This window comes from Necator americanus, chromosome V (assembly GCF_031761385.1).
Source record: "Necator americanus strain Aroian chromosome V, whole genome shotgun sequence".
In the NCBI taxonomy this organism is placed as follows: Eukaryota; Metazoa; Nematoda; class Chromadorea; order Rhabditida; family Ancylostomatidae; genus Necator; species Necator americanus.
Window position 1 is genome coordinate 12,878,465 of NC_087375.1, and position 18,054 is coordinate 12,896,518.

The window sequence follows — 18,054 nt, forward strand, 5'->3', positions numbered from 1 at the left end:
ATATCTTTAGATTAAGATTGCGGTACTCCAATTATCACGGGTATTTTCCTGTCTAGATGAGCGTTATATGGTTGCGTTACTGCCTTAATTGTGAACCATTAATGTCGGAAAAGGGAAAAAATCCTGAGATTCAGCTTTGAAAAAAGCGATTGTTCCATCCTTCATCTCCTCTCTATCTTGTTGTACATTTCAACTCCTGGAGATTTGGAGAGATGTAGTCAAGTGAACAATTTTGCAAGCGCGAAGTAAAACTTTATTAATTCGGCTTGCTAGAAAAACACATAGAAAGTGTGATCATGGAGGAGTCCAGCCAGATTGTTCCCCTATTGCAGCCGCGAAAAACGTCTGATCGACGTTGGAGGGTGACAAGGTTGCCTCAGTTATAGGGCGATATACAAAACTTTCCGCATTAAGGACATACTCCCGAAACGCTCTTGTTCCACAGCATTTTCCTGAACTGCACACACAATGCTCCGCGAACGCATAGGCGTTGAGGAAGTAGTATCCTGTAGTGTTGTACACGTTTCCAAAGAACAGTCGACGGTAATCTGAATCATTAAGATATAATATGTTCAAATGGGCCTTAAAAGAGTGATTCCGATGGTATGCATAGCTGAAAACTTGAGAAATTGTCGAGATTTTGTCAACTTTCTTCTTGAATTTATGAAGTACCGTCGTTTGCATGGAATGTAGGTATTTTCCTCAAAAATCTGTTCAATTTTTCCGAATTCTACTATTCGAGTAATACAGACTAAACTGGGTTGGGAGAATACGCTACATCATATTATAAGGAGTTAAAGCAAAAAGAGTTCATTGCGAATAGAGACGCACATTCGCTGTAATTAATCTTGTTCCAGCTTGCAATAGAAGAATTGAAAACTTTCCATATCAGCTGAGATTTTTTTTTGCGCTTATCATCATGCTATATAATAACGCGCTTAGTCCGTGTGTGTATTGTGTGTGTGTTTGTCTGTGTGTCACGAAAATACTCCATAACGATGCAAAACTCCGCACCCGTGAGGTGCCGAGACGTCGCCGTGCACCTGATAGGCGAGCACTCTACCTCTTCACCAGTGACCAAGTTATTGGTTATCTATGTTGGCTGATAAGGCTAATTACTTTCTCTCATATGTTAGTAAGGGAAAATAAACTTGTGTGAGTGTATACTCCCAAACTTGCAAACTATCATGCTGCTGTATAATAACGGGCTTATTCTGTCACGTGTGTGCGTCTGTGTATGTGTGTGTATCAGTCAAGAAATTCCAAAAAGAGAGGGAGACGGATACCATGGCGTCGGTTTGGTGCGCTGGAGCCTCAACGGGATAAAATTGGGTGAGACGGGTCCTACGGCGTCGAATTCGTGTCCCGGAGCCAGATAGATGTAAAATTTGATGCGACGGGTCCCAAGGGGTCGGAATGGTGCACCGGTGCCACAAAGCTATAGAGTGAGGAGAAACGGTTTCCGCTGCGCCCGATTGTTGCGCGGGAGCCCCAACGCAGTAGAATGGGTTTCTATAGTTCCTTCACACATCTATTTCCCAGCATGTCTTCCTAACGCTGCTAACATCCTTTTTCCAAAAGGAGAAAACATACGTGCGAATGGCTTAAATACAATACATAGTAGCCAACAGTTTACGCGATCAACAGTTTACGCGATTTTTATCACTACGATGGCGATATTCACGTCATTTCATGTTAGCACATCGTCTTTGCTAATAGTTGAGAACGAAGGAGACTCATACTTTGAATAATGTTTTCAAATTGTAGAGGTTTGAAAGAAACATAGATGTAAAATCAAGTTTGATTGTTCTCCAAATATAGAACTGAGCGTTTAAGGAAAAACCATAAAATCTTTCACCTATGCTTAAATTGTGGGGTAAAAAAATTGAAGAAAGCATTGATGGAAAAAAGCAATTCTAATCTTACAAAAAAAAATGTCGTTACTGTTGTTTCTTTCTGATCGGTGAAGGCCAGCGGAGCAAACAACAAAAAAAAGACTGAAGTCCGGCTTTAGCCGGACGTTCAGGCTGGTAATTTTAAAATGCGCCAAGAAACTGTCAAGTTCTTTGACCTTTACGAGGTAATTTGATTTGGAGACTTCTTTTGGAATTTGCATTTTCAATGTTTTGTAATTGTGCATTCTCGCATCCTACTTGTGACCGAAAAAAATAGGCTATTGTCAGTAATGAAAACAGCCCGGCAGAACGACCTTTGGTTTCTGGTATTATCGGTGTAAATACTCGACTTCGCACCTCTTTTGCGCTTTTAACATTGTAAACTTTCTCCGGACTACGTTAGGTTAAGTAGGATCAATAAAGTCATAAGAAAAAAATTGACTCTTTAGGACCATCTGGCGATATCGTTCTTTCACCCTTTGACGACAGCTCAGCTCAACGTTGAGCTGCACACTTATTTTTTACTTTTCCTTATTTCCAAATTTTCAAAAAGTTTTTACACTTAGTTGGTTTAATATCTTTCGAGAAAAGTAAATTAGTTTGCGACAGCTACGTGATTGATCATGTGGACCAAATTGTTAAGGAAATTTCTAGTCATCGTGAGTTTCTGCGTCGCTTGACCATTCGCCTGTTCACTCTCACTATCTGATACCGGCAGTGTCTCATTACTTCTCAAATCAAAATATTTCCTCTAATCCATTCGAAATCTGTTAACTGACTCTTATTCATGCTCTGTTATATGAACACTCTTCGTAAGAGGTCTCTGTGGATTGAATGATTTGTTTTTCTACCATAAATGTTGACTTTTTGAACAGAAGCGAATAACTCACTAGCTTGCGCAAATACGGGCACAGCCGTACATTGTGGATCCGGATTTTTCGTGAGCCATAACCTAAAAAGTCTACTGAAGTTAAGACAAAAAATTCGTCCGGACCTTTAGGAGGTAGATTTGAACTAAACCATCATGTGGTGGAATAGCCCTCCCAAGCCATAAAGGGGTGCGGCTAGAATCTAGTCCCTACACATTCATCCCTTACGTCTTGTCCTTGCAGGGGTCTTCGGACTCTGGTCACATTACGAAACAACCGAATAGAGGTTTATAGCTTGAACGGTTTGAAATTGTCTCCGATACTGCATGCAAACTCAACTTCAATTCAAAAAATTCGAATCTGAATTTGAATTTGAACGCTGGAGGGTGGAGTGCTGATCTTCACATACTGGTCCACCGCAGAAGTGAGAGATCCGTCGTGGCCTCCACTCACTCAATATACTAGGGGAGATATTTCTACGGTCACGCCGTTGGCAGGTACGAAAAGAGCGTAGGAGTGTCTCTTCTGGTGTATTAGAGAAGATAGAGTCTCGAAATATCTAATAGAAGCTACTTCAAAACCGGAACTCGAGTAGTTCGAATCTGATCGGTTCTTAGAGGAACAAAACTGCAATAGAGAACAATATAAGAATCTCTTTTCTCCATTGAGCGCACCAAAATTTTTGGTTTGGCAAAGAACATGTGCCAGAACTCCTTCTCTCACTCTTCTTCTCCACCTCATAGAAAGGAGAGGAAAACGTAGTCGATGTCCTTGTTCATGATTACAGGATTTACTATTAAAATTGTGTGGGATGACAAACCAAATATAATCAACTTTACCTCTGCACGCCATTACGGCCTGGAACGAATCCGGAAGAGTCGGTAGAATAGAAGCGCAATGAAGTGTCTGAGTATCTATAGACTACAATTGGAGCATCAGGAGCATCATCCGTGCATGATTTGCTGCTATCGCTCGACTTGGCTTGAACGGTCTCGAAAGTCACTTCTTGTCCAACTTTCATGCTGCGATGACAGGAGGAGCGTTCCTCTTGCCGATAAATTTGATACGTTTCAGCGTTGGGCTGCTGAGCGTTGCTCCCTTGTTTGAAGACCGTGCACGTACTCTATAAACTACTCATATAAATTTTACTCATATAAATACTATGTACTATGTACGATGTACTATGTACTAAATACTATGTACGATGTAATCGTACTCATATAAATTTTCTACGGACATCCATCATTCAACAACGAGGAAGATTTCATGTGAGTTAGCGCCGCAGCTTTCATATATATAAAGGGAAGAAAGCGAAAGGTTTCAAGATTCACGAACTGCTTCGTATTGCACAAATGTGCAGTCACTGTCTTGGTAGCAGGCCATCATACATTTTTCCTGTGATTCAAGTGTGATCTTGTAGTATATAACTGCCGTGAACTTGTCCTTTACTGCAACGAAGGAGCAAGTGAGCAGAGATGCAATCTATAATTAAATCCTGTCAATCATTCATAACATTTTTGTTGAAATTGCATGTTTGTTTACCTGTGCCAAATGCAGTACGAGTTTGAACCAATTCAGGTTTCTCCTTTTGTTCATAGTTGGAAGAAAAGTTTGAAGAATAGGTGGATATAAATGGTGCGAAACATTTAAAATATTGGATTTGAACATTAATTAATCAAATGATGTTTTAGAATTCTACTTACCATAAAAACGACCATTTTTTGCGCTTTTGTGTGAAGCATCTCAACAATTTTGTTTTCCATGAAATGGTCTAGTTATCCCTTATATATGCTGCAGAGAGCGTGTTTTTTTTTGTGAATTTTTGTTAATTCATGAGTACTTTACTCCAAAGCTACATTGACGTCCCAAACATTTGTTATTGTAGGTGGAAAATAGATTGGAGCACCTTTCTTCAGGGTATGTTTTAGTTCTTTATGGAAATTCCAGTAAGAATGTCAAGAAAAAAGTGAACTGTTTTCAATATGTTTGTATAGTCCCATAGCAAAGTTCAACTATACCCCAAATCACGGACCCATCTTAGTTTTTATTATTAGAGACTCTAGAAAGTTTTTACTATTTTTTAGACTATACTATTGGACTACAATCTTGAACGAGAAAAGAAAAAAAGAAAGAGATGGTTCAGAAGACAATTCCTATTTTGAGATGACCAACACCGTGGTCGTGTCTGTTTTTCGCAGTGGTCTCTGATAACATTCGTTGAAAGGTTAGCAAATCATTCGGAATCAAGATCTTTCGGAGGCCCGTGAAAATGGTAAAAAAATGGAACAGTCTTTTCAAACATTACCAACCTACCGAATTCCTCGGCTGTTTGAAGAAAACTAAAGTGTGGATGACTTCCTTAGTGACAGTGCCATGGCAATTCTGCTCATGTTTTTCTGCAATTGCCATCTCATAAATCACGCTTCACGTACATTATTCTTTTAGTACAGTAGAATTCTTCGTCAGAATTCGAAGACGCGATTCGCGTCTTTTTCGTCTTTTTTTCTCATACCTAGCCGCAACTGACATAACTGACCGCATAACTGACTTGGTCTCTGTTTTAAAACACGGACAGTAAGAGGTTAGTGAGGGCGAGCTCCAACCATTGTATGTAATTAGACCTCTTAAAACAAACCAGTAAAAAAATTTTGAAAAAAAAACTACCTGCGGCAGAACATTAACATTAGATAATTGCGTCCAAAGCATATATTATTTTTCCATAACTAAAATGATAGTTACATATTTTATACACATACATTTATCGTAATCCACATACTGTTGCCAACAATTTGACATCTCTCATAGCTATAATATCATAAAGCTATATAGAGCTATGATATCTTTGAAGGTGTTGAAACATTGACAAATCACGCTTCACGTACATTATTCTTTTAACACAAACGTTACCGAATAACCGAATATTTCGGCTGGTTGGAGCAGACTAAAGTGTGGATTACTTCTTTAGTGACAGTGCCATTGCAATTTTGATTATGTATTTCCGCAACTGTCGTCTCATACATCACGCTTCACGTACATTGTTATTTAAGTACCATGGAAATTTGAGAAGAGAGATGTGGTTGTCCTCGTCGATATTAATGTGTAAGAGTAAGAATACTGAACACTGCCAGAATCGCAAAACATTGACTCCCTCCACATGTTGACGTTCTGTGATTGGTCACTTACGAATCTTATTACTGCAGTATTATACATCAAGGAAGAAAGGTACTAAAATCTTCACGTTCGCATTATTCATATCGTGGTCTCTCCATTCCTGGTCACCAATATTATTTTGTTTTCTTCGGTAGAAATTTTCTGTGGCATTAATTAATGTCTTAAAATTTCTTTCCGTAGAAATTAAATATATAATAACGGGCTTATTCTGTCACGTGTGTCTGTGTGTGTGAGTCACGAAATTCAAAAAGGGGGAGGGGGGGCGAAGGGTCCACCGGCGTCGAGTTGGCACCTCGACGCTAGGAAGCTATAAAATGGGGGTGGACCCGTCGCCTCCCCTCCTTTTTTTCTCGAATTTCGTGACACACACACGTGATCAACGAAGAACCACCGACAGAGTCGGAGGTTCTGGTCTGTATTCAAAAAATAAGGAAAGGAAAACCTGGCAGAGTAAAGTTAGCACAGAAATGATAAAATCTCTCTCTCCTTTTGGGATTCATCGTATTCATCGTTCAATATGGATTGGTGAATGGATACATTACTCGTGGATTCACGCTACTACAATTCCTTCCCATAAGAAGTTCTAGGAATTTCCGAGGAATACCATTGCTGCGCGTGATGTGCCAAGTTTTGGAACGGATCATTCTTGATTCGCCATCGAGCGGGTCAAGTTTTCTCCTGATTGATCGACGATTAATCAAGTCTTTATTGTGAGTAGAGTGACTGAAGTGTTCCAGCGGTATTCAAAGCCTCAACAGTTACCTTTTCTAAACTCATAACCCGCCTACGGCACTCCTCCCAGAGTTCATTTCCTCAATGCGCTTTGCGTCGAAGGAGTTCCTGGAAAAATCGTACCCTTAATAATAAACGTGAATAGAAGAACAACTGCTGCGGTTGGAACACCAGCTGGATGTAAAGCTTTACTCAGAAGTGGATATGATGTACCGGCGGATGACCGGTGTGAAAATATCAACATCTTTTTCGGACTTCCGCAGTAGTCTCGGAAAAGCGTCAGTAGTATATGCAGCATACAAGCCCTGACTCTTTAATGGCTGGTTGAGACCTAACCCACGCCTTTTGCAGGTGCTTGACAGAATTGACGATGGACATGACAGAAAAAAGAACACAACTGTGCAAAGAAGTCTGAAAATTTTGAAGGATTTATATATATATATATATATATATATGTTGGTTGACGTTGGTCGGTGACACCCGTCAGTCCGTTTTATCCACTGAAGTTTACAAAAAAGCACGCCCGCTTTTTTTCGTTTTTGGAAACTTTAGTAGAAAAAGTGGACTGACTATTGTCACCGACGAACGCCAACATGAAAGGTTCAGAACTTTCAGGCTTCTTTGAACAGTTGTGCTCTCTGTTCTGTTATATCCGTAGTCGATTCTGTCAATTGCGATTAATTCCCAAAGCCGGCAACGACGGAAAAGGGTGCATGAAATGCAATTTTATTTAAAGAGTTTTAGAAATTGGTGTCATCGGCACATACTTTTTGAGGAAGACGGTGCAACGGTAACTGTGGCTGCCCCCAATCTAGCCAATATTGGTTCTGAGCACCTGTAGTTTCAACAGCACAGTGCCACTTTGAGCACGACTTTCGCTAAAAGTGTTAAGAGAGGTGTTTTCCGGTGGTCTAATCTCTCTAAAAGGAGACATACACTGCCCAGCACTGCCAGCATTTTTGAGCCAAAGTTACTTTCTTCTTTGTTAACGTCCAGAGGAGAATTTTTTCCAATCATCATTCCCAATCCCGACAGGAAATTTCAAGCAGATCTAAAATGATCGTATGCACCTCAAGTTTGGGTTATGAAGTGGGGATATTGGAGAGCTCATCACAATGTTCACTGACTTCTTACAGTTGAGTGCAATATGGGCAGAAAATCGAGGTGGAGCGTGGTCTTGAACTTTGTGAGACAACACTTGAATAAGTGGACGGAGCAATATGCTCAACATGGCTTTTGCAAGTGGAGCCAAGCAAGCCACGGAAGACGTGAACTGTTGCTTGAATGCTATGTTCGGGCCTTTTCATTTCGGAGCGTATGGAATAGCAGATGACGTTGTCTCTAGAGGGAGTTAACGGTGTTAATCACACAAAATACTTAGCCTATGGATGATGCCGTCCGGCGTCGCGTTTTTGCCGCAAATAGCTCAAGTAGTCAGTTCGCGCTCTTATTGCAACAAATCCTGAAAACATTGTAAATCAACTTTTTTTGGCCAGACTGTGTAATATAATACTGTTAAGTTATGGGAAAGCACAGCGGCACGGGTGACTGATATCGTGTTTTCAAGAAAAAAATCAACTGACTTTTCTTTTTAGTTTTTGGATAGAGGCGGTAGAGGCGTTTGACACAATCATCTTCACGATACCCCATTAATGCTTCTGAAATCTGTTAGCTGCCAGCAGCTTACAGCCACTTTTTAAAGATGATAAATTATTCAAAAAGCTAGACTATATTTTTGATTTGCCAGAGACAAAGCTTCAGTATTGGGGTATGGATTCTGAAAACTTGAGCCGTGGAAATGAGTGCGAGAGAGATGGATTTTTGTAAATGTCTTTAGCTTTGCAAAATGACACAAGAATCCTGCGAGTAGCTCCACGTCAGGGAAAGCGAGTGATCATAGAGTGTAGTCTGTTTGCAGTCTGTTCGGAAATCTTCTCGGAGAAGAATGAATGGAACGTCTACTGCTAGCCACATGAAAATCCAAACATTGAGTTCGAAACTGATTGATTTTTCAAGAAGAAAGTCGTTGGGTGGATCCTGTCTGGCCTAGTCTATTTTCCAGAACTCCTTTTCTCACTCTGCATCTGCATCACAAAGAAGGGAGAGGAGAATAGAGTCGATGTTTTTTTTTTGTAATTATAAAATCTGGTTTGAAAAATTAAATGCGACGGCATATCAGATCGCCAAACATCAACTTTTCCTCTGAGCGAACTTGTTCCCATTTAAAAAGCCTGAAAGGAATCCAGAAGAATCGATTGAATAGAAGTACAAAGATTTACTATCTGTGTGTCTGTAGACAATAATTGGAGCGTCCGGTTTTCCTTTGCATGATTTGCGCTGTGTCGTCGCTGGGCTTTGCTTGAATGGTTTCCAAAGCCTATTCCTGTCCAATATTCAACCTGGAATGACAGGAAAACCTTCTTGTTGCCGATATTTTTTTTCTTGATATTTGAAACAGTGTATTGTTGGGCTGCTGAGTATGGCTCTCCTCTTCGAAGAAGGAAGAGCACTCTAAATTTCAAACAGATAAGGAACAACATCCAACATTTAGCAACGAACAACACTTCATGAGGGAGCTGCTTTATTTTATATATATATATATATATCCTTCTTGGGATGCGCCAACGCGTTTTACCAGGTGGTCCGGGTGGTCTAGCGGGTCTTTGCTGTCCGGGGCTTCTAGGCAGGCGTGGTACCAATTTATCGACCACGGAGGGATCATAAACAGATGGGCTTGGTTTGCCCAAGCGCGGTTTCGAACCATCGACAGTGGCTACATCGAGCCTCTAACCGACTGCGCTACACACCCGTTATTTCATGCTGTATATCAGCAGCCTAATTCTGTCACGTGTGTGTGTTTGTTTGTTTGTGTTTGTGTTTGTGAAACGAAACTCGAAAGAGGGGGGCGACGGATCCCACGGCGTCGAATTTCTCTGTCGCAGTGCAGTAGTATCGCGCAGTAACTTCGTGTAAATTCTGCAAAAGAGAAATAGAACAATTGTTCCATAATCGTGGTCTCTGTCCGTGCTGTGTTTCACTTCTATGACACCTCCGCATGTCTATTTGCTGCAGGTTGATGAATTGCCTTCTTCAGAAAATGAAAACACCCATACAAATGGCTGCTTAAAGGCATCAGCCCACGAATCTGAGCTGGTACGGATTTCAGGTTGAGTATTCGTATACGGAGTCGTAGATTATGGAGAGAAGGGTGATTCCGTCCATTTCTTCCTAATTGCCGTAAAAAACGGTCCGGAAGATGTTGCGCGTGCAGAAGGCTGGCGCGCTCCAGTCGAACTCGTTGTAGAAATTAGCGCGCCGGGACGCTCGAAGCTCTTGGAGGAAAACAGGAACAAAACCCATATTTCGAGTTCCAAATTATGTCTGTATTATATTGGTATCGAAAGAGTGTTTGAAGCTGAATTTTGAATGTAGATAGGTTTCTGTTTTCACTACCCTAAACGATTATCGAAACACTGACCCAGGGTGGAGTGGCACTTGACGGGATAAACGTAGCATTGTTCCAGTCATCCTCTATTTAGGCCTCTGAAGACGGCGAAAAAGCCGAAACGTCAGGCAAATAAAGGTTCCATCTAAAAACCTCGTAGGCACACTATAGCAAAACACAGACATGAATTTTGAATATTCTCCAAATGTAGCACTTCTCCAAATGTAGAAGCGTTTAGAAAAAAGACTGTGGAATCTTTCGATTAAGCATAAGAGGATTATTTCTCTAAATAATTCCCCCTTTTTAAGATACATTTACCGCGGAGGATTGAAACCTCGCGGATGGAAAGCTTGCATCTGCGTCAATATTGAAGTCTAAGTTGGTCCAAAGATGTTTCACATCCGTGTAAGAAATCCATCAATAGGACTCCCGCCGGTCGCAAAAAAAAAAACTTCGACAACTTCCTTGCGAACAATCGAGTTTTGGTCTTCAATATGTTACTTTCCTTCGACTTTTCTACTTTACTCCATGCTTGCACGCTTTGAATTCAGACATATCGACATTTCGCGTGTTTTGACTCTTTTACAAAGCATATGGAGTCAAGCGATTTGAGATCGACGATCAATTAGAGACATTCGTGGGCATTTGGTTAGATACCCCTCCGACATCATTGGTCGATAACGGAATGAAGAAATTACTAAAACGTTTGGAAAATGTATCATAAAAAGTGATGTTTGGGGAAAAAGCTCCTTTGTATTTGACTGTCCCTCGTATCTATACGATCACAAGCAGTGAGTGTAGCGCATTCGGCAAGCGGTTCGCCTGTGACGACTGCCAAGTGATATTTGGTGCTATTTCTGTCCTGTTTGCATCTTTCTGCCTGTTCTCTATTCCTTTCTCATCTATTACTTTTTCACTAGTATTTCTAACATCTTTTCCGCATCCACATTTGTTGCAGAGATGCCCATGGCTTTTGTATTGAATTTAAACCAAGATTCATCAGCAAAACACAAACAAGAGCATTGAATAATATAAGAAGAACACATATCCTATGCATAAATATAAAAAACAACAACATAAACATAAACAAAAATATGCAAAAAACAGCAAATGGCAGCAAATATCGAATCGCCGGCGTAAATTGACAAGTTACCAAACAAACTGTGCAAGCTATCTGCGAGCGATGGAGCAAAGGTCGCTCTGGTGCAACAGCTTGTGCGATTGCACCAAGGTTATCCCATTTTGATCCGGCTATGTGTACAGAAGGAAGCGAAAAGTTTCAAGATTGACAAACTCCTTCGTGTTGCACAAATGCGCACTCATTGTCTTGGTAGCAGGAAAACATGCATGTTTTCTGAGTTTCAAGAGCGACAATTTAGTATATATTTGCGGTGAACTTGTCTTTTGCCGGAACCAAGGTGTAAGTGAGCAGAGATGTAACCCATAACTAAATCCTGTCGACCATTAATAACACTTTTTTGGTACTGAAACTGCATGCTTGTTCACCTGTGAGAAACGCAGTGCGAGTTTGATAAAATTTACGCTTCTTCCTTTGTTTATGGCTGAAACTAAATGTTTGAAGAATAATTGGAAATAGGTGAGGACTAAACATTCAAATAAATAAATGAGCAAACATCTCAAAACTGTTCCAGTACGGACCGAACATCTAAGTGATTTGGAGTTTTATCCAACGGGGGATGCGTTCGAGGTTGGTTTGCATAACGTTTCTAGCTTGCTGCTGAACACTTGAGGTTGTCTACATGGCCCTAGAGGAAGACGGTAATCGTACAAGCCCACACTACTCACTTAAATCCGCAAATGAGCAGTTAACATCACGCTATGATAAACCATCCTTAGTTTTATGCCAGTCTCCAGAAATGGATCAGCGAGGGAGGGTCCATGGAAGTGTACCGTGTTTTCGACTTCGTGACACCATAGCGTGTTCATGTTTTGCGACCGTTCGGATAACAATCTAAGCGATAAAACAAGGTAGAATCAGTTTCTTCAGGGTACTCGTTGAGAAGTGAAAGAATGAGAATCCTTCTTTAAGTATCATTGAGTTTGCGAAGACTTATGCTGGGTAAGAGTACTCCAAAGGAGCGATGGGATTTCTAAGTGACAGTTCCATGATAATTCTGTTCATCTCTTTCCGCAGTAGCCATCTCATTAATCACGGTTCGCATGAACTGTTTTGGAGTAATGGTTTTTGAGTAGCTTTCGAGAGCTGAGAAGATGGATGGGCCCTATAATGTTTGATGTGGGGACTCAGAACCTCGGTAGAAAAAAGTCAGTTGGCTTTCCTACACATTTTGACGTCCATCATTTAATGCTGCGGTTGCAATTAATGTGAATGACAACAAAAAAATCAAAGAAACAGAGATGCGTTGTTATCTGCGCATTTTTCGTCGCTTATAACGTTGAACTCTAATATCACACATCAATGAAGAAGGCTTATGAAAGGGTAGCGCTTACATTATTCATATTGTAGTTATATCATATCCCATCAGATCATACAAAGCGACCAACTGTGTATATGTGAAGAATATACACAAAGTACAAAATATGTGAAGTATCATATAATTACGATCTTAGTGTGTGCATGATGCGAGCGTGTGCGAGAGAGACACGAAATCTCAGAAGGCAGCGAGACGTGTCCAGCAGCATCTGGAAGAACTCTCGGTCCAGCAAACTCTAAAATGGAGTGGGAGATGGATTCCTCAGTGTGGACGGGTCCCGGGGTGTGGGATAGGTGCGCCGGCGCCACAAAGTGGTAAAATGAGCTGATATTGTTATATACAAACAACGACTGAAGTAAAACTTTCTCGATGTAGTGGTGAACTGGGTATGTTCACTGTTTCACTCTCAAGAGCGTATTTGCAGTATAAAAACTAGCATATCTCCTCTATGCGAGAATATTTTCAGGTCAAGAATGCGATGCTCCAACTATCACGGAATTTTTCTCTGTCTAGAAGAGGGTTGAACGGTTGCCTTACTACTTTAAGTGTGAACCACTAATGTTGCTTGGGTAAAAAGTGAGATTCAGCTCTGAAAAAAAGCGATTTTTCCAACCTCCATCTCCTCTGTTGCTGCACCCTCAGATTAACTTACTGGTACCTTGTTGTATATTTCCTTTCCTGACGATTTGGAGGGATATGCTGAAACGAACAGTCCGCAGACACAAAGAAAAAGAAAACTTTATTAGCTTGGCTTGCTAAAAAAAATGCATTGAGAATGTGATCATGGAAGAGGTCAGAATGGGTTCCTATAACAGCCGCGAAAAAAGTCTGACCGACGTCGGAGGTTGACAAGTTTGCCTCACTTATAGGGCGATATACATAAGCATCCGCATTAAGCATATACTCCCGAAAGTCTATTGCTCCACAACATTTTCCTGAACTGCACATGCAATATTCCGCAAACACGTAGGCGTTGAGGAAATAGTATCCGGTGGTGTTGTACACGTTGCCGAAGAACAGTCGGCGATGATCTAAATCCTTGAGATAAGTTGGAATGGGCCTTAACAGAATTGTCTCAATGGTTTGCATAGGTGGAAATCCAAGAAATTATCGAGATTTTGCCAAATTTCTTCTCGAATCTATAGAGTACCGTCCTTTTGCATAAAATTCAGGTTGTTTTTGAAAAACTGAATGTTTTTTTTTTGAATTTGAGTGTTCCAGACTAAACTTTCGTGGGAGAATAAGCTACAACATATTATAAAGAGTTGACTAGTCTGTTAATTGCGAATACAGACACATATCCAATGTAATTAATCTTGTTCCACTTTGCTATGGAGGAAATGAAAGCTTCCCATCTCAGCTGAGGATTTTTTTTTTGCGCTTATCATAATTTTAACATGCACCAAGAAATTTTCAAGCTCTTCGACCTTCACTAGGTAATTTGGAGACTTCTTTTGAAATTTTGGGGTTTCAACGTTTTGTGATTGTACACAGCTTTCTCGCATCCTACTTTAGACTAAAAAAAGTAGACTAAGGTCAGCAATGAAAACAGCCCGGCAAATCGAGTTTTGATTAATGGTGTTATCGGTATAAATATTCGGTTTTGCACCTCTTTCGACACCTCTCTTAACATAATAAACTTTGGCCGTACTGGGTTTGGTCAGATGAGATGAATGAGGTTATAAGAAAAAAAACAGAGGGGCTGCACGGCTAACCGGCGAAATCGTTTTTTTAAAGAAAAACAAATTAATTTATTCCTGTTCTTTGGCTCTCAGATGGAGGCAGTAGAAACGAATGACAGAAATATCTGCAAGATATCTCCTCTAATGCTTTTGAGATCTGTTAACTGACTCTTGTTCATGCTCTGCTATATGTACACTCTTTGTAAGAGTTCCCTGTGGATTGAATGATTTGTTTTTTCTAACATGCATGTTTCTTCGTAAAAAAATAACTCACTTGCTTGAACAAATACGGGTACAGGTGTACATTGTGGCTCCGGATTTTTCGTGAACCATAACCTGAAAAGCCTGCTAAAGTTGAGACAAAAAAGTCATGCAGAACCGTTGGAGATAGTTCTGAACTAAGCCGTGGGATAGGCCCCCTGAGCCATGCGGGCGCATAGCCAGAATCCTATTCCCTCTCCTTTCTTCTCCCACGCCTCGTCCTAGGAGGGACTGCACTCTGGTCACATTACAAACCAAACGAATAGAGGTTTTTAGCAACGGTTTTAAACTGTCTTCGATATTGCATGCGAACTAAACTTCAAACAATTAGAATTTGAGTTTGAATTTAGATGCTGGGGTCCGGAGTGTTCACATACTGGTCCACCGTGAGAACGCACCACGAGTAAGAGATCATCAGCACTGTTCGCGTCGTGGCACTCAAGCCCTTAATACCCTAGGAGAAATATTCTTAGGCTCACGTCGTGGGCAGGCACGACGCGAGCGTAAGAGTGTTTCTCCTAGCGTATTATGGGAGATAGAGTCGAAATATCCGGTAGCAACTACTTGGAAACGTAAAAGTCGAGTAGTTCGAAACTGATTAGGAACAAGACTAGAATAGAGAACGATATAAGAATCCTTTTTTTATTGAGTGCCCCAAAATTGTCGGTTTGACGTGAGCGATGTGCCAGAGCCCTTCTCTCAATCTTCGAATTCCTCGCTTCTTTCCTACCTGAAAGGAAGAAAATGTAGTCGACGTCCTTTTTAAGTGTAGGATCTGCTATCAAAAATTACCAAAATTGTATGGAATAACATATCATCTATCATCAACTTTACCTCTGCGAGGGATCAGTGTCTGGAAGGAATCCGAAAGAGTCGGTTGTCTTGAACGGTCTCGAAAGTCACTTCTTGTCCAACCTTTATGCTGCGATGACAGGAGGAGCGTTCCTCTTGCCGATAAATTTGATATGTTTCAGCGTTGGGATGCTGAGCGCTCTTCCCTTCTTTGAAGACCGTGCACACACTCTAAATTTTTTTACGTTCATTCAACATTTCACAACGAGATTTAGATTTCATGTGAGTTGGCGCCGCAGCTTTCAAATGTATATATACATATATAGAAGAGCGCAGAAACTTTAAAGATTCACGGACTCCTTCGTTTCGCACAAAAGTGCAGTCATTGTCTTGGTAGCAGGCCATCATGCATTTTTTTCTGGTGTAATCTTGTAGTATATAACTGCCGTGAACTTGTCTTTTACTGCAACGAAGGAGCAAGTGAGCAGAGATGCAATCTATAATTAAATCCTGTCAATCATTCATAACACTTTTGTTGAAATTGCATGTTTGTTTACCTGTGCCAAATGCACTACGAGTTTGAACCAATTCAGGTTTCTCCTTTTGTTCATACCTGGAAGAAAAGTTTGAAGAATAGGTGGAAATAAATGGTGCGAAACATTTAAAATATTGCATACTGTGGATTTGATTATTGAAGTTTTGCACAGAGATGTGCAAAACTTCAATAATCAAATAATAAGTGGATAAAACTAAAAAATGTTAGTACCTAGTACAAACCTCATGCAGCGCTTTTCCGTCATCAGATCTCATCTCAGCAATATTGTTTCCCATGAATAAGTTCATTTATTTCCTATATATGTCACAGAAAGCGCTGTTTATTTTTTTTGTGAATTTTTGTCAATTTATGAGTACTGTTCTTTAATCTGAAATGAAATTACGTCGACATTCCAAACGTGTGTTATTTTATGTTAGAAAATTAAAGCACTTTTTCGAGATGTTTTTTAGTTCTATATGGAAATATTAGTAAGAAAGTGTAAAAACAAGTCAAAAACAGTCAATAACACTGTTTCCAGTGAGTTTACGTGGTCCCATAAGAAAAAATCTACACTAGAATACATCACACGGCATTAATTTCTCCTTAGTTTTTCTATCCAGTACAATGTTGAATAAAAAAACGATCAGAAAGTGAAAGCTCAGCAAACGATGCCTATTTTGAGCTCACTAACACCGTGGTCATGTCTGTTTTTCGCAGTGGTCTTTGATAGGAATCGTTGAAGGTTAGGAAACAGTTCGGAATCAAGAAATTTCGGGGGCTCGTTGGGAGGTAAAGAAAGCAGAGCATTTTCCTCAAACCGAGCGAACGAATACTTCGGCTGGTTATAGTAGACTAAAAAGTGGATGACCTCCTTAGTAACAGTGCCATGGCAATTCTGCTCTTGTTTTTTCGCAATCGCCATCTCATAAATCACACTTCAAATACGTAAAGTTTAACTAATTCCGTGGAAATCTGGAAGAAGGAATGTTTTTGTGGTTGTGCAAAAGTAAAATTTAAAAATTTGAACATACTCAGAATTTCAAAACATTTGACTTGCCCTGTGCATCAATGTTGTCTTGTTTTTTTCCTCTCTCTCTTTGGAAATCTTCTTATTTCATAGAAATGAAGTATCATAACTTTATTGCAACTAAAACACAATTTTTTTTTCTCATTTGTTCACAGTATGACCTAACATTGATAAATATCTGAAAATTTTTTTAAAAATATAAATATAAGCCAAAGTCTAATCTTTCTTGCTGTAATGGTGAACACCGTATCATTATGATAGGCGTAGTCAGCATCGAAGCTGGCTTCTCTCTTCTACGCGGAATTATTTTGGAACTAACAAAACGACTCTCCAGTTATTGCGGATTTTCCCTGTCCAGTAAATTGTTGAATGCCTGCGTCATTGCTTTAATTTGGAACTAATCATGTCGATCGAAGATGTAGTTCGGAAATAAAACGATTATTGCAATGTTCACGTCCTCTTCTGCTGTAATCTCGGCATAATTTCGGATAACTTGTTCTATGTTGCACCAATGAGGTTGCTACTGCTAGAGTTTTATTGCAATCTTAGCATTTTGACTTTTTCGCCATTTTCAGAGGTCTGAAAATGACTCGAGGTCTCCTTGATTTTCTTCTTACTCCATAGAACAACTCACCCTTCCTTGATACTGTGTAATATGTTGCTTGTTGTTTACTCTGTTGCAAACGATCTGGTGTAGATTATGGAGAGGCAGGTGATCCCCCACCCCCATTATCCCTCTATCAGTGGAAATGGATGACCCTGGAATGCTGTTTCTTATGACGACTTATGTTGCAATGCGCAACGTTTGCGCTCTGCCCACCCCGCCCCCTGCGATTCGCCGAAAACCCATCCGGAGGAATCGCATGAGAGGGCGGCGCGAGGGTGGCGCGCTGCAATTGAGGATATAAGAAATAGCGTTCCGGGATTGTTCGTTTCCACTGATACAGGGAGAATCACCCCCCTCTCCATAATTATCTACGATCCCGTATATGAATACTCCACCTGAAACACGTACCACCTCAAATTCGTGGGATGTTGCCTTTAAAATAATAGTTCTTTAGTGCTTCATCTGGAGGTACTTGCACGATTCTTACTTGCATGAGCGTGGCAGCAGTTATCTGGTTGGGAATCCACGCCATTAAGAGATTCCATCGATGTGTGGTGAAGATCTCTTCGTATTTCTTGATTT

At 40.4% G+C, this 18,054-nt stretch overlaps 2 protein-coding genes across 3 annotated transcripts; both read right to left on the bottom strand.

The window, feature by feature from the left end:
- Positions 1–294: 294 nt before the first annotated feature.
- On the bottom strand, positions 295–14,583 carry RB195_013706 (uncharacterized protein; the record flags this gene model as incomplete). Of its 2 annotated transcripts, XM_064203652.1 has the most annotated exons (8): positions 295–548; positions 2,786–2,847; positions 3,604–3,887; positions 4,100–4,246; positions 9,067–9,178; positions 13,221–13,323; positions 13,432–13,628; positions 14,525–14,583. In XM_064203652.1, 8 exons carry the CDS (start codon positions 14,581–14,583, stop codon positions 295–297), a joined length of 1,218 nt encoding a protein of 405 aa, XP_064059533.1. The 2 variants fall into 2 exon arrangements, with proteins under 2 accessions (XP_064059533.1, XP_064059534.1); XM_064203653.1 differs by lacking the exons at positions 9,067–9,178; positions 13,221–13,323; positions 13,432–13,628; positions 14,525–14,583 and adding an exon at positions 4,307–4,360.
- Positions 12,224–16,134, bottom strand: RB195_013707 (uncharacterized protein; the record flags this gene model as incomplete). Its single annotated transcript, XM_064203654.1, has 4 exons — positions 12,224–12,355; positions 13,406–13,599; positions 14,525–14,586; positions 16,070–16,134. The coding sequence occupies 4 exons, from the start codon at positions 16,132–16,134 to the stop codon at positions 12,224–12,226; spliced, it is 453 nt and encodes a 150-aa protein (XP_064059535.1).
- Between the last annotated feature and the right edge of the window lie 1,920 nt (positions 16,135–18,054).